Below are 27,282 nucleotides of genomic sequence, written 5' to 3'. Positions count from 1 at the left end.
ACTTGCAATACTGACACACCTGGAACACACACACTTGCAACACTCACGCACTTGCAACATTCACACACTTGCAACACTCACACACTTGCAACACTCACACACTTGCAACACTCACACACTTGCAACACTCACACACTTGCAACACTCACACACTTGCAACACTCACACACTTGCAACACTCACACACTTGCAACACTCACACACTTGCAACATTTACACACTTGCAATATTTACACACTTGCAACACTCACACACTTGCAACACTCACACACTTGCAACATTTACACACTTGCAACACTCACACACTTGCAACACTCACACACTTGCAACACTCACACACTTGCAACACTCACACACTTGCAACACTCACACACTTGCAACACTCACACACTTGCAACACTCACACACTTGCAACACTCACACACTTGCAACACTCACACACTTGCAACACTCACACACTTGCAACACTCACACACTTGCAACACTCACACACTTGCAACACTCACACACTTGCAACACTCACACACATGACAACAACACTACGACACTGACATACATGACAACACTACAACACTGACATACATGACACTACAACACTACAACACACTGGCACAACACACCTTCAACACTCCCAGTATCAACCTCACACAACACAAAATGCCCTAAAATCTGGGCTACCCTGACCGTAACCGCGACAGGTCCCTCGTCTGCCATCCCTTAAAACCCTTGTTAAAAATACCCCTATCTCCCTAACTTAAGTCAGGCAACACTATGCTGTACCTAACATAAGTAACACTATGCTGTACCTAACATAAGTAACACTATGCTGTACCTAACATAAGTAACACTATGCTGTACCTAACATAAGTAACACTATGCTGTACCTAACATAAGTAACACTATGCTGTACCTAACATAAGTAACACTATGCTGTACCTAACATAAGTAACACTATGCTGTACCTAACATAAGTAACACTATGCTGTACCAAACATAAGTAACACTATGCTGTACCTAACATAAGTAACACTATGCTGTACCTAACATAAGCAACACAATGCTGTACCTAACATAAGCAACACTATGCTGTACCTAACGTAAGCATCATTATGCTGTACCTAACGTAAGCATCATTATGCTGTACCTAACATAAGCATCATTATGCTGTACCTAACATAAGCATCATTATGCTGTACCTAACATAAGCATCACTATGCTGTACCTAGAATAAGCATCATTATGCTGTACCTAACATAAGCATCACTATGCTGTACCTAACATAAGCATCATTATGCTGTACCTAACATAAGCATCATTATGCTGTACCTAACATAAGCATCATTATGCTGTACCTAACATAAGCATCATTATGCTGTACCTAACATAAGCATCACTATGCTGTACCTAACATAAGCATCATTATGCTGTACCTAACATAAGCATCATTATGCTGTACCTAACATAAACATCATTATGCTGTACCTAACATAAGCATCATTATGCTGTACCTAACATAAGCATCACTATGCTGTACCTAACATAAACATCATTATGCTGTACCTAACATAAGCATCATTATGCTGTACCTAACATAAGCATCATTATGCTGTACCTAACATAATCATCATTATGCTGTACCTAACATACGCATCATTATGCTGTACCTAACATAAGCATCATTATGCTGTACCTAACATAAGCATCACTATGCTGTACCTAACATAAGCATCATTATGCTGTACCTAACATAAGGATCATTATGCTGTACCTAACATAAGCATCATTATGCTGTACCTAACATAAGCATCATTATGCTGTACCTAACATAAGCATCACTATGCTGTACCTAACATAAGCATCATTATGCTGTACCTAACATAAGCATCATTATGCTGTACCTAACATAAGCATCATTATGCTGTACCTAACATAAGCATCATTATGCTGTACCTAACATAAGCATCATTATGCTGTACCTAACATAAGCATCATTATGCTGTACCTAACATAAGCATCATTATGCTGTACCTAACATAAGCATCATTATGCTGTACCTAACATAAGCATCATTATGCTGTACCTAACATAAGCATCATTATGCTGTACCTAACATAAGCATCATTATGCTGTACCTAACATAAGCATCATTATGCTGTACCTAACATAAGCATCATTATGCTGTACCTAACATAAGCATCATTATGCTGTACCTAACATAAGCATCATTATGCTGTACCTAACATAAGCATCATTATGCTGTACCTAACATAAGCATCATTATGCTGTACCTAACGTAAGCATCACTATGCTGTACCTATCATAAGCATCACTATGCTGTACCTAACATAAGCATCACTATGCTGTACCTAACATAAGCATCACTATGCTGTACCTAACATAAGCATCATTATGCTGTACCTAACATAAGCATCACTATGCTGTACCTAACAGAAGCATCATTATGCTGTACCTAACATAAGCATCATTATGCTGTACCTAACATAAGCATCATTATGCTGTACCTAACATAAGCATCATTATGCTGTACCTAACATAAGCATCATTATGCTGTACCTAACATAAGCATCATTATGCTGTACCTAACATAAGCATCATTATGCTGTACCTAACATAAGCATCATTATGCTGTACCTAACATAAGCATCACTATGCTGTACCTAACATAAGCATCACTATGCTGTACCTAACATAAGCATCATTATGCTGTACCTAACATAAGCATCATTATGCTGTACCTAACATAAGCATCACTATGTTGTACCTAACATAAGCATCATTATGCTGTACCTAACATAAGCATCATTATGCTGTACCTAACATAAGCATCATTATGCTGTACCTAACATAAGCATCATTATGCTGTACCTAACATAAGCATCATTATGCTGTACCTAACATAAGCATCATTATGCTGTACCTAACATAAGCATCATTATGCTGTACCTAACATAAGCATCACTATGCTGTACCTAACATAAGCATCACTATGCTGTACCTAACATAAGCATCACTATGCTGTACCTAACATAAGCATCACTATGCTGTACCTAACATAAGCATCACTATGCTGTACCTAACATAAGCATCACTATGCTGTACCTAACATAAGCATCATTATGCTGTACCTAACATAAGCATCACTATGCTGTACCTAACATAAGCATCACTATGCTGTACCTAACATAAGCATCACTATGCTGTACCTAACATAAGCATCACTATGCTGTACCTAACATAAGCATCACTATGCTGTACCTAGCATAAGCATCACTATGCTGTACCTAACATAAGCATCACTATGCTGTACCTAACATAAGCATCACTATGCTGTACCTGACATAAGCATCACTATGCTGTACCTAACATAAGCATCATTATGCTGTACCTAACATAAGCATCACTATGCTGTACCTAACATAAGCATCACTATGCTGTACCTAACATAAGCATCACTATGCTGTACCTAACATAAGCATCACTATGCTGTACCTAACATAAGCATCACTATGCTGTACCTAACATAAGCATCACTATGCTGTACCTAACATAAGCATCATTATGCTGTACCTAACATAAGCATCACTATGCTGTACCTAACATAAGCATCACTATGCTGTACCTAACATAAGCATCACTATGCTGTACCTAACAACACCAGCTCATCTCTGTTCTTCAAATTAACTTAGAAAAGGTAATTACTTATCTTGTTTCATTATAAACCTATTGAAACCCCCGCCCCCCTGATAAAAACCTTTTGCGAGAGACCAGTTATGTAATAAACCTAGGAAAACCTCTTCTGAGTGATGAATCTTGTAATAAACCAAGAAAAAACCTCTTCTGAGTGATAAATCTTGTAATAAACCAAGAAAAAACCTCTTCTGAGTGATGAATCTTGTAATAAACCAAGAAAAAACCTCTTCTGAGTGATAAATCTTGTAATAAACCAAGAAAAAACCTCTTCTGAGTGATGAATCTTGTAATAAACCAAGAAAAAACCTCTTCTTAGCGACAAACCTTGTAGTAAACCAAGAAAAAATATCTTCTGAGTGACAAACCTTGTAATAAACCATTAAAAAACCTCTTCTGAGTGACAAACTTTGTAATAAACCATTAAAAAACCTCATCCTAGTGACAAACCTTGTAACAAGCCAAGAAAAAATCTCTTCTGAGTGACAAACCTTGTAATAAACCAAGAAAAAACTCTTCTGAGTGACAAACCTTGTAATAAACCAAGAAAAAACTCTTCTGAGTGACAAACCTTGTAATAAACCAAGAAAAAACTCTTCTGAGTGACAAACCTTGTAATAAACCAAGAAAAAAACTCTTCTGAGTGACAAACCTTGTAATAAACCAAGAAAAAAACTCTTCTGAGTGACAAACCTTGTAATAAACCAAGAAAAAAACTCTTCTGAGTGACAAACCTTGTAATAAATCAAGAAAAAAACTCTTCTGAGTGACAAACCTTGTAATAAACCAAGAAAAAACTCTTCTGAGTGACAAACCTTGTAATAAACCAAGAAAAAACTCTTCTGAGTGACAAACCTTGTAATAAACTACTTATAAAAGTTTTTTGAGTGATCAGCCTTGTGTAAAACAAGCAATAAACCTCTTCAATGAAACCAAACTTGCAAGAAACCAACGATAAACCTCTTCTGAGAGACCAAATTTTTAATAAACCAACAATAAACCTCTTCTGATAGACTAACCGTGTAATAAACCAACACTAAACCTATTACGATGGACCAGCATTGTATTAAACCAAAAATAAAGTTATGAGAGAAACCCTGAAATAAAAGAATAATAAACGTACTTAATAAACCACAAAAAACCTCTTTAATGAAACCAGCCGTGTAATAAACCAACAATAAACCTATTGCGAGAGACAAACCTTGTAATAAACCAACAATAAACCTATTGCGAGAGACAATCCATGTAATAAACCAACAATAAACCTTGTACGAGAGACCATCATTTTATTAAACCAAAAATAAACATCTTCTGGGAGACAAAACTGTTAATAAATAAAAAATAAACCTCTTCTGATAGACCAACCTTGCGATAAACAATGAACCTTGTACAATGGACCAGCATTATATCAAACCAAAAATAAACTTCTGAGACAAACCTTGAAATAAACCTCTTATAATAAATCACAATAAAATTCTTTAATAAAACAAACTTTGGAAAAAAGCAACAATAAACCTTTTCCGAGTGACCAGCCTTGTGATAAACCAAATTAAACCTCTTGTGAGAGATCAACTTGCAATAAACCAACAATAAACCTCTTGTGAGAGACCAACTTTGTAATAAACCAACAATAAACCTCTTCTTCTAATATTCCAGTGGTGAGGTGATCTTGCTTGTGTGATGACCGGCTTGATCTCTGTTCTTACTGAGAGTGTGGTGATGACTTCCCTAGACTACCAAGAGTGTGGTGATGACTTCCCTAGACTACCAAGAGTGTGGTGATGACTTCCCTAGACTACCAAGAGTGTGGTGATGACTTCCCTAGACTACAAAGAGTGTGGTGATGGCTTCCCTAGACTACCGAGTGTGTGGTGATGGCTTCTCTAGACTACCAAGAGTGTGGTGATGACTTCCCTAGACTACCAAGAGTGTGGTGATGAATTCCTTAGACTACCGAGTGTGTGGTGATGGCTTTCCTAGACTACCAAGAGTGTGGTGATGTTCCCTAGACTACCAAGAGTGTGGTGATGGCTTCCCTAGACTACCGAGAGTGAGGTGATGGCTTCCCTAGACTACCAAGAGTGTGGTGATGACTTCCCTAGACTACCAAGAGTTTGGTGATGGCTTCCCTAGACTACCGAGAGTGAGGTGATGGCTTCCCTAGACTACCAAGAGTGTGGTGATGGCTTCTGTAGACTACTGAGAGTGTGGTGATGTTCCCTAGACTACCAAGAGTGTGGTGATGGCTTCCCTAGACTACCGAGAGTGAGGTGATGGCTTCCCTAGACTACCAAGAGTGTGGTGATGACTTCCCTAGACTACCAAGAGTTTGGTGATGGCTTCCCTAGACTACCGAGAGTGAGGTGATGGCTTCCCTAGACTACCAAGAGTGTGGTGATGGCTTCTGTAGACTACTGAGAGTGTGGTGATGTTCCCTAGACTACCAAGAGTGTGGTGATGTTCCCTAGACTACCGAGAGTGAGGTGATGGCTTCCCTAGACTACCAAGAGTGTGGTGATGACTTCCCTAGACTACCAAGAGTTTGGTGATGGCTTCCCTAGACTACCGAGAGTGAGGTGATGGCTTCCCTAGACTACCAAGAGTGTGGTGATGGCTTCTGTAGACTACTGAGAGTGTGGTGATGTTCCCTAGACTACCAAGAGTGTGGTGATGGCTTCCCTAGACTACCGAGAGTGAGGTGATGGCTTCCCTAGACTACCAAGAGTGTGGTGATGACTTCCCTAGACTACCAAGAGTTTGGTGATGGCTTCCCTAGACTACCGAGAGTGAGGTGATGGCTTCCCTAGACTACCAAGAGTGTGGTGATGGCTTCTGTAGACTACTGAGAGTGTGGTGATGTTCCCTAGACTACCAAGAGTGTGGTGATGTTCCCTAGACTACCAAGAGTGTGGTGATGGCTTCCCTAGACTACCGACAGTGAGGTGATGGCTTCCCTAGACTACCAAGAGTGTGGTGATGACTTCCCTAGACTACGAAGAGTGTGGTGATGGCTTCCCTAGACTACCAAGAGTGTGGTGATGGCTTCCCTAGACTACCAAGAGTGTGGTGATGGCTTCCCTAGACTACCGAGTGTGTGGTGATGGCTTCCCTAGACTACCAAGAGTGTGGTGATGGCTTCCCTAGACTACCAAGAGTGTGGTGATGGCTTCCGTAGACTACTGAGAGTGTGGTGATGGTTTCCCTAGACTACCAAGAGTGTGGTGATGGCTTCCCTAGACTACCAAGAGTGTGGTGATGGCTTCCCTAGACTACCAAGAGTGTGGTGATGGCTTCCCTAGACTACCAAGAGTGTGGTGATGGCTTCCCTAGACTACCAAGAGTGTGGTGATGGCTTCCCTAGACTACCGAGTGTGTGGTGATGGCTTCCCTAGACTACCGAGTGTGTGGTGATGGCTTCCCTAGACTACCGAGTGTGTGTTGATGGCTTCCCTAGACTACCAAGAGTGTGGTGATGGCTTCTCTAGACTTCCAAGAGTGTGGTGATGGCTTCCCTAGACTACCAAGAGTGTGGTGATGACTTCCCTAGACTGCCAAGAGTGTGGTGATGGCTTCCCTAGACTACCAAGAATGTGGTGATGGCTTCCCTAGACTACCAAGAGTGTGGTGATGGCTTCCCTAGACTACCGAGTGTGTGGTGATGGCTTCCCTAGACTACCAAGAGTGTGGTGATGGCTTCCCTAGACTACCAAGAGTGTGGTGATGGCTTCTGTAGACTACTGAGAGTGTGGTGATGGTTTCCCTAGACTACCAAGAGTGTGGTGATGGCTTCCCTAGACTACCAAGAGTGTGGTGATGGCTTCCCTAGACTACCAAGAGTGTGGTGATGGCTTCCCTAGACTACCAAGAGTGTGGTGATGGCTTCCCTAGACTACCGAGTGTGTGGTGATGGCTTCCCTAGACTACCGAGTGTGTGGTGATGGCTTCCCTAGACTACCGAGTGTGTGGTGATGGCTTCCCTAAACTACAAACAACTGTATCTTCAGCCTAAGGCAGAGTTAATGGATGCTAGACGAGAGAATCAACAGGTTGAAGGCACCTGCAGGGATTATCTCCAGAACAATGTAGACGAGAACAGCTGTGTCAATGATTGGATGTTAGTTGGGACGGAAGGGACGAGTTAAAGCTAAGGAAGGTCCAGGAGACTACTGTGGAGACCAGCAATCCTTTCTAAATGTTGACAAGACAAACGACCCATAGACATCGTAGTAAAGATAATCCCTACATAGACTGTTGAGAACGTCACAGCGAACATAGCCAGTGTTATAGTTGGGGACAGTCAGGTCAACTTTATGGATAGGGCATTTTATCTTAGAGATAGGAAGAGGAGGCAGAGGGTGTGTTTCCTGCAGCTGAGATGGATTGTATTGTTAGCCATCTGGACAACATTATGAGAGGTATTGGGAGCAATCCTATTATCTGTCTCGGTGTTGGAGGAAACGAAGTTGGCAGATGTAGGAGTGAAGACCTGATTAGCATGTATAGGTCAGTAACAGATGTATTTAGGAAGAAGAGTGGGCACCCTGTAATATGTGGCCTTTTGCCAAGAAGAGGAGTTTGAAATGAATGGGTGTCCAGGGCAAGTGGTGTTAATTGCTGGCTGGACACTGTAAGGACATTTCAGTAGCATTTATAGACAACTGGGGCCTCTTCCATGGCAGAAATAACATGTATGCTAGGGATGGGGGTTCACTTATTTAGGGCTGGGGTGGGGGTACTGGCCAGGGCAATGGCGGGAGCTGTTAGGTTAACTAGAAATAGTGGTATGGGTTTTTGTGAGAAATAAATGGATACGATACAATACAGTAGAACTGGGCAGGACGAATTATCAGGGAAGCAATATTTTGAGTTTTAGGGAAACCAGTTATAGGTAGACTGAGGAAGAATTTTTAGAGATAGCGGAGGAGCAGAAATAAGCAGGAAAGGAAAAGAGAAGAGAGGGTTTCTAAATAATTATAGAAATAGTTGTAGCACTAGAAACAAGATGGATAAGTTGAGATTAGTTGCAAGTGCTGGTAACATTGATGTATTAGCCATAACCGAGACACAATTCAAGTTGTTGTACATGGGGTGCCACACTATGTCTGAGAACACTTGCACTGCTGCATGCATTGTAATGGGTATAAAGTCTGAAAAAACCAGTCTGAGTAGAATTTTCTGAAGGACATGAAAAATTAATTTTAGGTGCGATATACCATTGTATACAAGCCTCTGGATGCAACTTCACAGCAATTCCAAAAACAGCTTTTGAAAACTGACCACTGTCTGGAAAATCTCCCAACGCCTGCCTCAAACATCTTGCTGCTGAGGGATTTCAACTTAAGACACTTAAAAAAAATGGAGGAATGTAACAAATAATGTTCCAGGAGGCAGCTCAGATGAAAATTCACACACACACACACACGAGCTATTAAATCTCTGCACCATATTCACCTTAAACCAGCAAATAACAGAGCCAACAGACTAGGAAATACACTGGACCTCATCTTCAGCAACGATGATCTGATATCTAACATAACCATATCAAAGACAATACACTAAGATTACAACATAATAGAGGCACAGTCATGTATGTGTAGGGCTTCTGGCCAGTAAAATGTGATGAGTTACGAGGGTGTCTTCACAAAATTCAATTTCAATAACAAAACCATGCACTGGGAACAAGTCAACCATGTCCTATACGAAACAACTGGGAAGATATCTTAATCAACATTGATCTGAATCTTTGCCTAGAAAAAGTTAACTCTGCAGCACTTGAGATCTGCTCAAGGCACATTCCATTAAGAAAAAGAAAGAGATGTAAACTAGAAAAAGAGAGATGTTCCTTATACAGACGAAGGAGATTCTCTGTTCTCCAGGACGAGTGTACTTCGGTGGTTAGTGAGGGAAAAGGTACCACTGACTCCCCTGCTAATAAAGGTAAGAATATTCTGATTGTGGGAGATTCTCAGGTAAGTTATATGGACCGTGCTTGTTGCAACAGAGATAGAAAGGTCAGAGAGTGTCGTTCCCAGGAACTGGTGTTGGTGACATAGTTAGCAGGTTGGATAATATTATATCAGGAAATGGGAACAAGCCCATTATCTTAGTGCTGGTGGAAATGACATCGGGAAGGGCAGGAGCAGAAGCTGCTGGATAAGCACAGGTCAGCCATTGATGCAGTCAGGTCTAAGGGAGGGATCCCAATTATATGTAGCATCTTGCCTAAAGGGGAAGTGGGCAATGAATGGATGTCTAGGGCAATTGGAACAAATTGCTGGCTAGACAGGTACTGCAAGGAACTTACAATCCCATTCATTGATAACTGGGACAAATTCTATGGCAAGCGTGATACGTATGCAAGGGATGGGGTTCATCTCTCTGGGGCTGGAGTGGTTGCATTAGCCAATTTGATTGAGGTGGTCATTGATGACTTGTCTAGGAATTTAGATTGATAGATTATAGAGGTATGGGTGTTTGTGGGAAACAATCAGGCTGCAGTACTAGGGTTAAAAACAGCAGATATAACAAGGATACCTCAGGGATATGTTTAAAAGACAATATTCAAAATAAAGTTGTTAGTAATGGCAAATCAACTGATCAACAAACAAAGGGAGATAGTAGAGGGCAACGAGTGACTAGCTCCTTAAGGTTTACTATACAAATAGTAGGAGTCTAAGAAATAAGATAGATGGACTAAGATTACTTGCAAGTGTAGGTAATGTAGATATTATTGCTATAACAGAGACCTGGTTCAACCTGAAAGATAGAGAAATACCTTCTGAATGCAACATAGAGGGTTATAAACTATTCCACACTGATAGGGTCAACAGGAAGGGTGGTGGAGTGGCCATGTATGTCAGAGAAAATTTAAACTGTTATCTTAGACAAGATATAAGATTAGAAACATTGAACACAGAATCTGGCTACAGTTTCTGGAGGGACGTGATAAATTAATTTTGGGTGTGATTTAAAGGCCCCCAAACCTTGATAGGGAGTGCAGTAAGTTGTTATGGGACGAAATCCATAAGGCATCTAGAAATGAAAATGTTGTGATAATGGGAGATTTTAACTTTAGACAAATTGATTGGAACAATATGACAGGAAATCTTGTCTAGTGACTTTCTTGATACGGTTCAGGATTGCTTTTTAGAACAGTTGTGACAGAACCAACTAGAGGAAACAATCTGCTTGACTTGGTTCTTGCCAACAAAGATTCACTAATTAATAATCTTGAGATTAATGATGAGCTTGGGGAAAGTGATCACAAATCACTTAGTTTCAATATATCATGGAATTACCCAGATAACTGTAATCAAATCTCTGTCCCAGACTTCCACTTGTCCGACTTCATGGGACTGAAAAATTACCTGGGTGGGCTAAATTGGGATGTCCTGACTATGGGTCAGGTAGGTGATCTTGGTTGCCAATATGACGTTTTTCAGAGCATAGTTCTAGCTGCCCAGACAACTTTTGTTCCGAGTAGGGAAATTAGATCTAACAAAAATGATCCCAAATGGATAAACAATAGATTACAACATCTCATTGGTCAAAAGAGAAGCATATATAGGCGTATCAAAAGAGGGGATGGGCAGTTAAGAAATCAATATATTCAATTAAAGAAATAAAGAAAGGAATAAGAAAAGCAAAAAGGGATTATGAGGCTAAGGTCGCAAGGGATTCAAAGACTAACCCTAAAGGGTTCTTTCAGGTATACAGAAGTAAGATTAGGGACAAGACTGGCCCACTTAAGAGTAACTCTGGTCAGATCACTGACAGTGATAATGTGATGTAGTTCAGCTGGGCTTGTGAGGTCTCTGGGGAGACCTAATTTAACCAATTATATGGTCACACCTTGTCTTGGTAAACGTCTGTCAGCCACGCCTTTTTCGGCTTAAGACTGAGGTCTTTTGTTCTGGACGGCGTCAGACTTCGGCGTCAGATCAGCACCACGTGTGCACACCTCACTGTGGGGGGTGTGCTTGGATCACCATATAAGCCCAAGGAACAGCTGAGTAGAGAGATTCGTATGGAGCTCTGGCCTGGGTGCAGAGCTCTGAGCAAAGAGGAGCTGCTGCTGGGGTGCAGAGCTCCTGAGCAGAGACTTCGAGCAGAGCTGCTGCTGGGGTGCAGAGCTCCTGAGCAGAGACTTCGAGCGGAGCTGCTGCTGGGGTGCAGGGCTCGGGAGAAGGCTGCTGAAGTCTCTGGAGGAGACTGTTGGAGGCATTGGGCAGAGTACTGGCTTGGCACAGTACTCGTGCTGTGTAGGTCTTGGGACCTGTGGCTTAGTTCCTGTGATGAACTGCCCTCTGTGCTATATTGTAAGTTACATTCATTTTGGTCAAGTTGATTGTGTTCCCTGTCTCACTGCTTATACATACCATCCCGTTTATCTAAACCCCAATAATGTTCTCCTGTTCCCAAATATATTATTGTACAAGGACTTAATAAACTGTGTTTGAGTAGAATAGTAATATTCACGGTCCCCGTTATTTTCTCCATTTATTTATGTTTAGTTAAAGTAGTGAGAGGGAGAGTAGGATGGTGGGTAGAGTAATGAGAGGTGAAGGTGTAGTCACCAGTGACCTCACATTACCTACCTACCTCCGCTAATCATCTCTCCTACCACACTGCCTCGCCTGTCCCCTACCTACTGACTCCCTCCTCTTACTTCCATATTCCCCAATTATCCTTACCTTCCAATACCCCCCTACATGACAATAAGGATATGTGTGAAATTCTCAATACCTACTTCCTCTCAGTTTTCACCCAGGAAAATACTAACGAAATTCCTGAAATAATGAATTATGTAAAACAGGACAATAATAAACTATGTACGATTGCGGTAACTAGTGACATGGTCCTCAGACAAATAGAGAAACTAAAACCTAACAAATCCCCAGGTCCTGATGAACTGTTTGCAAGGGTGTTAAAGGAATGTAAAGAGGAACTTAGCATACCTTTGACTAATCTTTTTAACATATCACTACAAACTGGTATAGTGCCAGATAAGTGGAAAATGGCAAATGTAATACCTATTTACAAGGCAGGTGACAGGTCCTTGGCTTCGAACTATAGACCAATAAGCCTTACCTCCATAGTGGGAAAATTTATGGAAGCAGTAATTGCCGAAGCAATTCGTAGCCATCGTGATAGGCATAAATTGATTAATGAATCTCAACACGGTTTTACAAAGGGGGGTTCCTGTCTTACGAATTTACTAACTTTCTTTACTAAGGTGTTTGAGGAGGTAGATCATGGTAATGAATATGATATTGTGTATATGGACTTCAGTAAGACTTTCGATAGAGTTCCACATCAGAGGCTATTGAGGAAACTTAAGGCACACGGAATAGGAGGAGAAATTTTTTCCTGGGTAGAGGCATGGCTGACAAATAGACAGCACAAAGTTTGCATAAATGGGGAGAAATCATAATGGGGGCACGTCACAAGCGGTGTTCCTCAGGGGTCAGTGTTGGGCCCGTTGTTGTTCACAATTTACATAAACGACATAGATGAGGGAATAAATAGCGACATAAGCAAATTTGCTGATGACACCAAAATAGGCCGTCCAGTTCATTCTAATGAGGACACTAGAGCACTCCAGGATGATTTGAATAGACTGATGCAATGGTCGGAGAAGTGGCAGATGCAGTTTAATATAGACAATTGCAAAGTTCTAAATGTTGGACAGGACAATAACCATGCCACATATAAACTAAATAATGTAGATCTTAATATTACTGATCGCAAAAGGATTTAGGAGTTCTGGTTAGCAGTAATTTAAAACCAAGACAACAGTGCATTAGTGTTCGCAATAAAGCTAACAGAATTCTTGGCTTCATATCTAGAAGTATAAATAATAGAAGTCCTCAGGTTGTTCTTCAACTCTATATATCCTTGGTTAGGCCTCATTTAGACTGTGCTGCTCAGTTCTGGTCACCGTATTACAGAATGGATATAAATGCTCTGGAAAACGTACAGAGGAGGATGACAAAGATGATCCCATGTATCAGAAATCTTCCTTATGAGGATAGACTGAAGCCCTGAATCTGCACTATAAGGATAGACTGAGGCCCTGAATCTGCACTATGAGGATAGACTGAGGCCCTGAATCTGCACTATAAGGATAGACTGAGGCCCTGAATCTGCACTATGAGGATAGACTGAGGCCCTGAATCTGCACTATAAGGATAGACTGAGGCCCTGAATCTGCACTATGAGGATAGACTGAGGCCCTGAATCTGCACTATGAGGATAGACTGAGGCCCTGAATCTGCACTATGAGGATAGACTGAGGCCCTGAATCTGCACTATGAGGATAGACTGAGGCCCTGAATCTGCACTATGAGGATAGACTGAGGCCCTGAATCTGCACTATGAGGATAGACTGAGGCCCTGAATCTGCACTATGAGGATAGACTGAGGCCCTGAATCTGCACTATGAGGATAGACTGAGGCCCTGAATCTGCACTATGAGGATAGACTGAGGCCCTGAATCTGCACTATGAGGATAGACTGAGGCCCTGAATCTGCTCTATGAGGATAGACTGAGGCCCTGAATCTGCACTATGAGGATAGACTGAGGCCCTGAATCTGCACTATGAGGATAGACTGAGGCCCTGAATCTGCACTATGAGGATAGACTGAGGCTCTGAATCTGCACTATGAGGATAGACTGAGGCCCTGAATCTGCACTCTCTCGAAAGACGTAGATTTAGGGGGGATATGATTGAGGTGTATAAATGGAAGACAGGAATAAATAAAGGGGATGTAAGTAGCGTGCTGAAAATATCTAGCCTAGACAGGACTCACAGCAATGGTTTTAAGTTGGAAAAATTCAGATTCAGGAAGGATATAGGAAAGTACTGGTTTGGTAATAGAGTTGTGGATGAGTGGAACAAACTCCCGAGTACAGTTATTGAGGCTAAAACGTTGTGTAGTTTTAAAAATAGGTTAGATAAATACATGAGTGGATGTGGGTGGGTGTGAGTTGGACCTGACTAGCTTGTGCTGCTGGGTCTGGTGCCGTGCTCCTTCCTTGAGTGGAAGTGACCTGATTAGGTGGGTCACTGGGCTAAACCGGGGGAGACATGGACCTGCTGTGCATGGGTCAGTAGGCCTATTGCAGTGTTCCTTCTTTCTTATGTTCTTATGTTCTTATAAGAGGGATTACCAATAGACGTTTAACTGTCTTCAAGACCCCTGGTTGTCTTCAAGACCCCTGGCTGTCTTCAAGACTCCTGGTTGTCTTCAAGACCCCTGGCTGTCTTCAAGACTCCTGGTTGTCTTCAAGACTCCTGGTTGTCTTCAAGACCCCTTGCTGTCTTCAAGACTCCTGGTTGTCTTCAAGACTCCTGGTTGTCTTCAAGACCCCTGGTTGTCTTCAAGACCCTGGCTGTCTTCAAGACCCCTTGCTGTCTTCAAGACCCCTTGCTGTCTTCAAGACCCTGGTTGTCTTCAAGACCCCTGGTTGTCTTCAAGACCCCTTGCTGTCTTCAAGACCCCTTGCTGTCTTCAAGACCCTGGTTGTCTTCAAGACCCTGGTTGTCTTCAAGACCCCTTGATGTCTTCAAGACCCCTTGCTGTCTTCAAGACCTCTGGCTGTCTTCAAGACCCCTGGCTGTCTTCAAGACCCCTGGCTGTCTTCAAGACCCTGGCTGTCTTCAAGACTTCTGCTTGTTGCTCAAGACACTTGGTTGTCTTCAAGACCCCTGATTGTCTTCAAGACCCCTGGCTGTCTTCAAAACCCCTGGCTGTCTTCAAGACCCCTGGCTGTCTTCAAGACCCCTGGCTGTCTTCAAGACCCCTGGCTGTCTTCAAGATCCCTGGCTGTCTTCAAGACCCATGGGTGTCTTCAAGACCCCTGGCTGTCTTCAAGACCCCTGGCTGTCTTCAAGACCCCTGGCTGTCTTCAAGACCCCTGGTTGTCTTCAAGACCCCTGGTTGTCTTCAAGACCCCTGGTTGTCTTCAAGACCCCTGGTTGTCTTCAAGACTCTTGGTTGTCTTTAAGACCCCTGGCTGTCTTCAAGACCCCTGGCAGTCTTCAAGACCCCTGGCTGTCTTCAAGACCCCTGGTTGTCTTCAAGACCCCTGGTTGTCTTCAAGACCCCTGGCTGTCTTCAAGACCCCTGGTTGTCTTCAAGACCCCTGGTTGTCTTCAAGACCCCTGGTTGTCTTCAAGACCCCTGGGTGTCTTCAAGACCCCTGGTTGTCTTCAAGATCCCTGGCTGTCTTCAAGACCCCTGGGTGTCTTCAAAACCCCTGGCTGTCTTCAAGACCCCTGGCTGTCTTCAAGACCCCTGGCTGTCTTCAAGACCCCTGGTTGTCTTCAAGACCCCTGGTTGTCTTCAAGACCCCTGGTTGTCTTCAAGACCCTTGGTTGTCTTTAAGACCCCTGGCTGTCTTCAAGACCCCTGGTTGTCTTCAAGACCCCTGGCTCTCTTCAAGACCCCTGGTTGTCTTCAAGACCCCTGGCTGTCTTCAAGACCCCTGGTTGTCTTCAAGACCCCTGGTTGTCTTCAAGACCCCTGGTTGTCTTCAAGACCCCTGGGTGTCTTCAAGACCCTTGGTTGTCTTTAAGAAGGCACTGGACAGGCACCTAAAGTCAGTACCTGACCAACCGGGCTGTGGTTCGTACGTCGATTTACGTGCGGCCAACAGTAACAGCCTGGTTGATCAGACCCTGATCCAGCATGAGGCCTGGTCTCAGACTGAGCCGCGGGGGCGCTGACCCTGAAAACTCTCTCCAAGTAAACTCTGGATAAACCGTCCCTCAAACTTGGATAGGGATTAAGGAAGGATAGGTTGTAAGAAAACTGTTAAGGTCACGAGGCAGGATAACGTAACATGACTCACGAAATCGTAATGACACGATTGCAAACAAACCATATCACGGGCGGGGATAGAACCCGCGGTCAGAGAGTCTCAAAATTCCAGACCGTGGCTAACGCGACGGTCTGGAGTTTTGAGACTCTCTGGCCGCGTTTTCTATCCCCACCCGTGGTATGGTTTACGATAATGTAGTAATTCTAGGAGACTTTAACTTTAGTCATATTGATTGGAATTTCTTAACTGGGAATTTAGAATCAAACGACTTCTTAGAAGTAGTTCAGGATTGTTTTTTGAAGCAGTTTGTGACAGAACCTACAAGGCATAATAACCTGCTTGACCTAGTTATGGCAAACAATGAATCCCTTGTTAATAATTTAGAAGTTTCAGAGGAACTGGGTGCTAGCGACCACAAATCAATTACATTTAGCATTGAATGGAAGTATGATAGTGGCCTGGTGGCCCGGTGGCCTGGTGGCCTGGTGGCCTGGTGGCCTGGTGGCCTGGTGGCCTGGTGGCCCGGTGGCCTGGTGGCTAAAGCTCCCGCTTCACACACGGAGCTCCCGGGTTCGATTCACGGCGGGTGGAAACATTCGACACGTTTCCTTACACCTGTTGTCCTGTTCACCTAGCAGTAAGTAGGTACCTGGGTGTTAGTCGACTGGTGTGGGTGGCATCCTGGGGGACAAGATTAAGGACCACAATGGAAATAAGTTAGACAGTCCTCGATGACGCACTGACTTTCTTGGCTTATCCTGGGTGGCTAACCCTCCGGGGTTAAAAATCCGAACGAAATCTTATCTTATCTTATCTTATCTCAGTAACAGTCCCAGATTTTCGCTTAGCAGATTACGATGGGCTTAAAGAACACTTATCATCTGTTGACTGGGGTAACGAAGAGAGCTATCAGTGTTGACTGGGGTAACGAAGAGAGCTATCAGTGTTGACTGGGGTAACGAAGAGAGCTATCAGTGTTGACTGGGGTAACGAAGAGAGCTATCAGTGTTGACTGGGGTAACGAAGAGAGCTATCAGTGTTGACTGGGGTAACGAAGAGAGCTATCAGTGTTGACTGGGGTAACGAAGAGAGCTATCAGTGTTGACTGGGGTAACGAAGAGAGCTATCAGTGTTGACTGGGGTAACGAAGAGAGCTATCAGTGTTGACTGGGGTAACGAAGAGAGCTATCAGTGTTGACTGGGGTAACGAAGAGAGCTATCAGTGTTGACTGGGGTAACGAAGAGAGCTATCAGTGTTGACTGGGGTAACGAAGAGAGCTATCAGTGTTGACTGGGGTAACGAAGAGAGCTATCAGTGTTGACTGGGGTAACGAAGAGAGCTTTCAGTGTTGACTGGGGTAACGAAGAGAGCTATCAGTGTTGACTGGGGTAACGAAGAGAGCTATCAGTGTTGACTGGGGTAACGAAGAGAGCTATCAGTGTTGACTGGGGTAACGAAGAGAGCTATCAGTGTTGACTGGGGTAACGAAGAGAGCTATCAGTGTTGACTGGGGTAACGAAGAGAGCTATCAGTGTTGACTGGGGTAACGAAGAGAGCTATCAGTGTTGACTGGGGTAACGAAGAGAGCTATCAGTGTTGACTGGGGTAACGAAGAGAACTATCAGTGTTGACTGGGGTAACGAAGAGAGCTATCAGTGTTGACTGGGGTAACGAAGAGAGCTATCAGTGTTGACTGGGGTAACGAAGAGAGCTATCAGTGTTGACTGGGGTAACGAAGAGAGCTATCAGTGTTGACTGGGGTAACGAAGAGAGCTATCAGTGTTGACTGAGGTAACGAAGAGAGCTATCAGTGTTGACTGGGGTAACGAAGAAAGCTATCAGTGTTGACTGGGGTAACGAAGAGAGCTATCAGTGTTGACTGGGGTAACGAAGAGAGCTATCAGTGTTGACTGGGGTAACGAAGAGAGCTATCAGTGTTGACTGGGGTAACGAAGAGAGCTATCAGTGTTGACTGGGGTAACGAAGAGAGCTATCAGTGTTGACTGGGGTAACGAAGAGAGCTATCAGTGTTGACTGGGGTAACGAAGAGAACTATCAGTGTTGACTGGGGTAACGAAGAGAGCTATCAGTGTTGACTGGGGTAACGAAGAGAGCTATCAGTGTTGACTGGGGTAACGAAGAGAGCTATCAGTGTTGACTGGGGTAACGAAGAGAGCTATCAGTGTTGACTGGGGTAACGAAGAGAGCTATCAGTGTTGACTGGGGTAACGAAGAGAGCTATGAGTGTTGACTGGAGTAACGAAGAGAGCTATCAGTGTTGACTGGGGTAACGAAGAGAGCTATCAGTGTTGACTGGAGTAACGAAGAGAGCTATCAGTGTTGACTGGAGTAACGAAGAGAGCTATCAGTGTTGACTGGAGTAACGAAGAGAGCTATCAGTGTTGACTGGAGTAACGAAGAGAGCTATCAGTGTTGACTGGAGTAACGAAGAGAGCTATCAGTGTTGACTGGGGTAACGAAGAGAGCTATCAGTGTTGACTGGGGTAACGAAGAGAGCTATCAGTGTTGACTGGGGTAACGAAGAGAGCTATCAGTGTTGACTGGGGTAACGAAGAGAGCTATCAGTGTTGACTGGGGTAACGAAGAGAGCTATCAGTATGACAGGTTTCTGAACACAATACATGCTGCTCAAAGAGCGTTTATCCCATATAAAGAAATTAGATCAAATAGAAATGACCCAAAATGGATGAATAATAGGCTCAAATATCTGCTAGGCCATAAGAAAGGAATTTATAGGCGTATCAAAAGAGGCGAGGGTCATCTTATGAACCAGTATATTGACATTAAGAGGGACATTAAAAAGGGGATAAGAAAAGCTAGAAGGGGCTATGAAATTAAAGTTGCTAGGGAGTCTGAAACTAACCCAAAAAGTTTTTTCTAGATTCATAGAACAAAATCTAGAGATAAATTAAGGTTTCGTTCGGATTTTTAACCCCGGTGGGTTAGCCGCCCAGGATAAGCCAAGAATGTCAGTGCGTCATCCAGGACTGTCTGTCTTATTTCCATTGTTCCCCAGGATGCCACCCACACCAGTCGACTAACACCCAGGTACCTACTTACTGCTAGGTGAACAGGACAACAGGTGTAAGGAAACACGTCGAAATGTTTCCACCCCGCCGGGAATCGAACCCGGGCCCTCCGTGTGTGAAGCGAGAGCTTAGGCCACCGGGCCACCGGGCCACCAGAACACCTAAAAGACAGTAAGTTTATTCAGGTATACACAAATACATAGATTATCATACATAACAACCTGGGATAACGCTAAAATGTCAGAGTGACTTATGTCCACTGGGATCCTCTAGGCTCACAAACTCTGACAAAAATAATTATTTTCTCTCAGTTTTTACACCGGAAGACACTAACAATATTCCGGTAATTAATTTTTATAGTGGGCCAGAAGATAAATTATGTAACATCACAGTCACTAGTGAAATGGTTGTGAAGCAGATAGACTGAAGCAAAATAAGTCACCGGGTCCTGATGAGGTTTTTTCAAGGGTTCTTAAGGAATGCAAAATGGAACTCTGTGAACCATTAACTAATATTTTTAATTTATCTCTTCAAACAGGTGTAGTGTCTGATATGTGGAAGATGGCTAATGTAATTCCTATTTTTAAAACAGGGGACAAGTCGTTACCGTCAAATTACCGCCCGATAAGCCTGACCTCAACTGTAGGCAAGTTGCTAGAGTCAATTATAGCTGAGATTATAAGAAGCCATCTCGATAAGCATAGCTTGATTAATGATACTCAGCATGGATTCACAAGAGGCCGGTCTTGTCTAACTAATTTATTAACTTTCTTCAGTAAAGCTTTTGAGGCTGTTGACCACGATAAAGAATTTGATATTATTTACTTAGATTTTAGTAAGGCTTTTGATAGAGTTCCGCACCATAGACTGTTAAAGAAAGTGGCAGCTCATGGCATTGGGGAAAAAGTGCTCTCGTGGATCGAGTCATGGCTCACTGACAGGAAGCAGAGAGTGTCCATAAATGGGGTTAAATCCGAGTGGGGATCTGTAACAAGTGGCGTTCCACAGGGATCAGTCTTGGGCCCGTTGTTGTTTATAATATACCTTAATGACCCACCTTGTAATAAATACCAATAAACCTTCTTCTGAGTGACCAACCTTGTAATAAACCACGGTAAACCTTCTTCTGTGTGACCATCCTTATAATAAACCAAGGTAAACCCTCTTCTGTGTGACCATCCTTATAATAAACCAAGGTAAACCCTCTTCTGTGTGACCATCCTTGTAATAAACCAAGGTAAACCCTCTTCTGTGTGACCAACCTTGTAATAAACCACAATAAACCTTCTTCTGAGTGACCATCCTTATAATAAACCAAGGTAAACCCTCTTCTGTGTGACCATCCTTGTAATAAACCAAGGTAAACCCTCTTCTGTGTGACCAACCTTGTAATAAACCACAATAAACCTTCTTCTGAGTGACCATCCTTATAATAAACCAAGGTAAACCCTCTTCTGTGTGACCATCCTTGTAAGAAACCAAGGTAAACCCTCTTCTGTGTGACCATCCTTGTAATAAACCAAGGTAAACCCTCTTCTGTGTGACCATCCTTGTAATAAACCAAGGTAAACCCTCTTCTGTGTGACCATCCTTATAATAAACCAAGGTAAACCCTCTTCTGTGTGACCATCCTTGTAAGAAACCAAGGTAAACCCTCTTCTGTGTGACCATCCTTGTAATAAACCAAGGTAAACCCTCTTCTGTGTGACCATCCTTGTAATAAACCAAGGTAAACCCTCTTCTGTGTGACCATCCTTGTAATAAACCAAGGTAAACCCTCTTCTGTGTGACCATCCTTGTAATAAACCAAGGTAAGCCCTCTTCTGTGTGACCATCCTTGTAATAAACCAAGGTAAACCCTCTTCTGTGTGACCATCCTTGTAATAAACCAAGGTAAACCCTCTTCTGTGTGACCATCCTTGTAATAAACCACGGTAAACCCTCTTCTGTGTGACCATCCTTGTAATAAACCAAGGTAAACCCTCTTCTGTGTGACCAACCTTGTAAGAAACCAAGGTAAACCCTCTTCTGTGTGACCATCCTTATAATAAACCAAGGTAAACCCTCTTCTGTGTGACCAACCTTGTAATAAACCACAATAAACCTTCTTCTGAGTGACCATCCTTGTAAGAAACCACGGTAAACCCTCTTCTGTGTGACCATCCTTATAATAAACCAAGGTAAACCCTCTTCTGTGTGACCATCCTTGTAAGAAACCAAGGTAAACCCTCTTCTGTGTGACCATCCTTGTAATAAACCAAGGTAAACCCTCTTCTGTGTGACCATCCTTGTAATAAACCAAGGTAAACCCTCTTCTGTGTGACCATCCTTGTAATAAACCAAGGTAAACCCTCTTCTGTGTGACCATCCTTGTAATAAACCAAGGTAAACCCTCTTCTGTGTGACCATCCTTGTAATAAACCAAGGTAAACCCTCTTCTGTGTGACCATCCTTGTAATAAACCAAGGTAAACCCTCTTCTGTGTGACCATCCTTGTAATAAACCAAGGTAAACCCTCTTCTGTGTGACCATCCTTGTAATAAACCAAGGTAAACCCTCTTCTGTGTGACCATCCTTGTAATAAACCAAGGTAAACCCTCTTCTGTGTGACCATCCTTGTAATAAACCACGGTAAACCCTCTTCTGTGTGACCATCCTTGTAATAAACCAAGGTAAACCCTATTCTGTGTGACCAACCTTGTAAGAAACCAAGGTAAACCCTCTTCTGTGTGACCATCCTTATAATAAACCAAGGTAAACCCTCTTCTGTGTGACCAACCTTGTAATAAACCACAATAAACCTTCTTCTGAGTGACCATCCTTGTAAGAAACCACGGTAAACCCTCTTCTGTGTGACCATCCTTATAATAAACCAAGGTAAACCCTCTTCTGTGTGACCATCCTTGTAATAAACCACGGTAAACCCTCTTCTGTGTGACCGTCCTTATAATAAACCAAGGTAAACCCTCTTCTGTGTGACCATCCTTGTAATAAACCACAATAAACCCTCTTTTTTGTGGCCATCCTCGTAATAAACCACGGTAAACCCTCTTCTGTGTGACCATCCTCGTAATAAACCACGGTAAACCCTCTTCTGCGTGACCTTCTTCGTAATAAACCACGGTAAACCCTCTTCTGAATTACCATCCTTGTAATAAACCACAATAAACCCACTTCTGTGTGACCATCCTTGTAATAAACCACAATAAACCCTCCTCTGAGTGACCACCCCTTTAATAAACCAACAACAAACCTCTGAGAGACAAATCACCTAAAACACACATTTTAGAACACCAATTCTCTAAAAACCCACTTTAAAACACCCGTTTTAAAAACCAATCTCCTATAAGCAGTAAAAACCAGCAGTCCCCTTAAAAACCGGGTTTTAGGGCAGAGACGAACCTTAGATGACAGCTGGAGTGATGCTGCTGGATGACAGTTAAACCATCCTAAAAAAAACTCTTTAAACCACCAATTACCTAAAAAATTCACTTATAAACCACTTCCTGTAAAAACCACTTTAAAAACCAGCAATCCCTTAAAACACTTAAAAACCAGCAATCCCTTAAAACACTTAAAAACCAGCAATCCCTTAAAACACTTAAAAACCAGCAATCCCTTAAAACACTTAAAAACCAGCAATCCCTTGAAAACCTACTATAAATACCACCAATTACCTATAAACCACTTAAAAAATACCCTAAAAACCATATTAAAACTACCAATATCCTACAAACCCATTTAAACCACTAATCCTCTTAAAAACCCACTTTAAAAAACAAAAAACCCACGAATCCCATAACACTATAAAAACCACCAATCCCTTAAACAAATCCACTTTTAAACCCTCCAATCCCCTAAAAACCACTTTAAAAACCACGAATCCCTTAAAACCCGTTGGGTTTAAAAGGATTAAACCCAAGCGGAATTGATGGGTTTAGGTCTTAAAACCACCAATCTCTTAAAAAAACAATTTAAACCACCAGTCGCCTAAAACTCACCTTAAAACCAGCAATCCATTAAAACCCCGGTTTTAGAGATATATTACCTTAAAAACCAACCCACCTTATTAAAACTGTTTTAAAAACCAATCACATACAAAAACGCCAATCCAAAACATAAACCACTGTAAAAACCAGCAATCCCTTAAAAACCCACTTTAAAAAAACTAATCTCTTTAAAAAGTACTATAAAAATAGGCAATCCCTTAAAATATTTCACTTTAAAAACCACCAATCATTTAAAAAACCAACTTTAAAAACCACCAATCATTTAAAAAACCAACTTTAAAAACCACCAATCATTTAAAAAACCCACTTTTAAAACCACCAATCATTAAAAAAACCCACTTTAAAAACCACCAATCATTTAAAAAACCCACTTTAAAAACCACCAATCATTTAAAAAACCAACTTTAAAAACCACCAATCATTTAAAAAACCCACTTTTAAAACCACCAATCATTAAAAAACCCACTTTTAAAACCACCAATCATTAAAAAAACCCACTTTAAAAACCACCAATCATTTAAAAAACCCACTTTTAAAACCACCAATCATTTAAACCACCAACTTTAAAAAGCACCAACTTTAAAAACCACCAACCCCTTTAAAAAAACCAAGCCAGGGTTTAAGGCGGGGACGGACCTTGAAGGAAGACAGCAGGAGCGATGGGTCTGGGTCCTGGGATGACAGTCAGACCCTGATAGCTGCTGTTCCACAGCTGCAGTGACTCTATCAGCTGCACCTCCCTGCTGCTGCTGCTGCTGCTGCTGCTGGTCTCTGCAACACCGCCTGCAACAAACACTGTCATTGTAATTATGTCGTCATTGTTATGATTATGACGTTATAGTGATCACTATACGACCATTGTAATGGTTATTTTGTCGTAGTAATGATCATAGCATCACTTTAATAATTATTGTATCACCGTAAATATTATGGCATCACTAATTATTATAACACCATACTATGATTGAACTGTCACTGTAATAATTATAGCATCATAGTAATGATTATAGTAACATTGTAATGATTATATCATCATAGTAATGATTATAGAGTCATAGCAATGATTGCAGCATCATAGTAATTGAAAAATTAGACACTTGTGCAACATCTGGGTAGCTTTATTGTAGACGTTTCGCCATCCAGTGGCTTTATCAGTACAGAATCTAGAACATAACTTGAAGACAGTAGAACTATATACAATAGATGAGGTAATCAGTCCCTCAGCCTTGGAGTTGGTGTGAAGAGCACCGTGGTTGTGAAGATTCTGGAGCACAGGCAAGAAGGCTGGCGCTTATATACTAACGACAGGTGGAAAAGGGCGGGTAGAAGATGAGGGCATAGTGACTAGTAGGCAGGATTCCCCTGTGGAAGTAGGTCATACGCTAGTCATGGGTTAGTGGTGGTAATGGTGGTAATAGTAGTAGTAGTAGTAGTAGCCGTGAAGGTTATGTAGATGTCCTCTTAGCCAAGATTCCATGATGTAATTGACGTAATTATCGGAAAGGGTTCTGAAGTGGAGAACAGGTGGTAAATGATAGTCACTGAGAGGGTAAACTGGTATATTGAGAATAGGTAGTAGGAAGCCCAGCCTGCAGCCTCGTCCTGTCTGCCAGAGGGTGTGTGTGTCTTATTCACTACCCGTGAATGAGACACACACTCTGCTGACCTGACAGTATCTGAAGTCCATGGCATCATGGCTAACGTATGAAGAATTATGCCGACAGCTCGGCGACGCTTACGTATGGCATCCTCTACATAGAGGTATAATTACATAGACAACAGACTTGTCAGGCTCTGGGCTGATTCTGTGTTACTAGATATCTGGATATATTATACACAGCAACATAGGGCATACATAATATAATATTTAGGACATTTTTAAATGTAAGTGAATGTTACTGTAGCTGATTGTAATGAATTGCAAATTATGATAATTTACAAATCATGGTGGATCATAGAATTAATGAAAATATAAGTAAACAATAGGGAATCAGAATCACTGATCATTGTTTACGTGATCTGCGGACTCTGAGGAAATTTTATTTACAAAGACAGACTTGGCGCACACAAGTCTTTTACTACTAAATCTCAGAACTCGGAGAGAACAAGAACATTTATAGAGAAATAAATTCTGATCCATAATTAAATTGATGTATTTTAAGGCTTACTACACACACACAGTTGAGTACTTTTTGGATTATATACTTTTAATCTATACAGATTACTTTTATTTAACCCCCAACTTTGCTAGGGTGAGATTTACATATGCAGAGTAATCATCTCTAGGAGGTTAAATTCTGTTACAACTGCTAATACATGTGGTTGATAAAGATTAAAATTAATATTAACTGAAACATAAGGATTCCTCATTACTTGTCGTGTATGTAAAGAATAGCGACAATGGGATTGTTGATTAATATAGGTAGAAGGTACTGGGTCAGAAGGATTGTCATAGTCTGGTTCATTTGTCTGGGTAATAGGAATCTCATCAACTTCATCACATATTTTATACTGATATTTCCAACTACTCGGTAGGGACCAACAAACTTTTGGTCGAGCTTCAGCATTACAGATGTCTTTGCTTGAGACTTAGTAACTCATAAATTCTGCTGTTAACTTATGAAATGTTTCTTGGATATTTCTGAAGACACTTTGAGCTAAGCTGGTACAAGTTGCTACAAAATCATCTGCATTATTTGGTTTCGGAGAAGAATATAACAACTCCCTGGTAAGTGCTTATCTACACCATACAGTGCATAATGTAGGGTGTCACCTATAGTGTCTTTGTAAGCAGAAAATATGGCACGCTGAACATCAGGAATAACTTCTTCCCAGGTGGCACTACTGGGTTCGATACCTGCACTCAAACATCAACTTTCTTACTGGCTTTTACCGCTAAACCATTGCGGGCTGGATGGTGCGGAACAATGGTCGACCTTACCACTAAGCCAGCGATCATACGATCCTACAAAGATCATGCATCCAGCAGAGCTAGATGTTTTTCTCGTGATCCGAGGACACTCGTGGCAGTGGTGTCTCAAGGATTAATTTCAGCCTCCTCCTGTGTGAATACCCACTTCAGCAAGCAGTCTATATACCAATGAAATCATAAAGTGATTAGGAATCATTTACCAAACTGTGGCAGGCCAGGACTCGACCCCACGACACATTGTCCCGCCTCACGAGACAACACAACGTACATGTTACCTTACCACTCAGCCAGCGATCCTACAGCCAAGAGGAGGCTGAAATTAATCCTTAAGATACCACTGCCACGAGTGCCCTCAGATCACGAGAAAAACATCTAGTTCTGCTTCTGTTGGAATACCCATCTCCAGAACTCAAGTCCGGCCTGCCGGTTTCCCTGAATCCCTTCATAAATGTTACCTAGCTTACACTCCAACAGCACGTCAAGTATTAAAATCTATTTGTCTCCATTCACTATGTTAGATAGGAGCAAATGGATATATATATATATATATATATATATATATATATATATATATATATATATATATATATATATATATATATATATATATACTTCCTACTATCTCTCTGACTCATTTGTGTCTTCAACTTCCAATTGTGTCCCCTTGTTACTGTGTCCAGTCTCTGGAACATCCTGTCTTTGTCCACCTTGTCAATTCCTCTCAGTATTTTGTAAGTCGTTATCATGTCCCTCCT

The 27,282-nt window shown here is 42.0% G+C and overlaps 1 protein-coding gene across 1 annotated transcript in view; it reads right to left on the bottom strand.

The window, feature by feature from the left end:
- LOC128701029 (protein kinase C-binding protein NELL2a) overlaps positions 1-24,397 on the bottom strand; it is a 112,354-nt gene extending 87,957 nt beyond the window's left edge. The window contains exon 1 of the mRNA XM_070079735.1: positions 24,232-24,397. Within this exon, the coding sequence (XP_069935836.1) occupies positions 24,232-24,397 (166 nt within the window). The remainder of the gene's footprint in view (positions 1-24,231) is intronic.
- Positions 24,398-27,282: the final 2,885 nt, after the last annotated feature.

This window comes from Cherax quadricarinatus, unplaced genomic scaffold (genome assembly GCF_038502225.1).
Source record: "Cherax quadricarinatus isolate ZL_2023a unplaced genomic scaffold, ASM3850222v1 Contig9, whole genome shotgun sequence".
In the NCBI taxonomy this organism is placed as follows: Eukaryota; Metazoa; Arthropoda; class Malacostraca; order Decapoda; family Parastacidae; genus Cherax; species Cherax quadricarinatus.
This window is presented reverse-complemented; position numbering and strand designations above follow the sequence as displayed.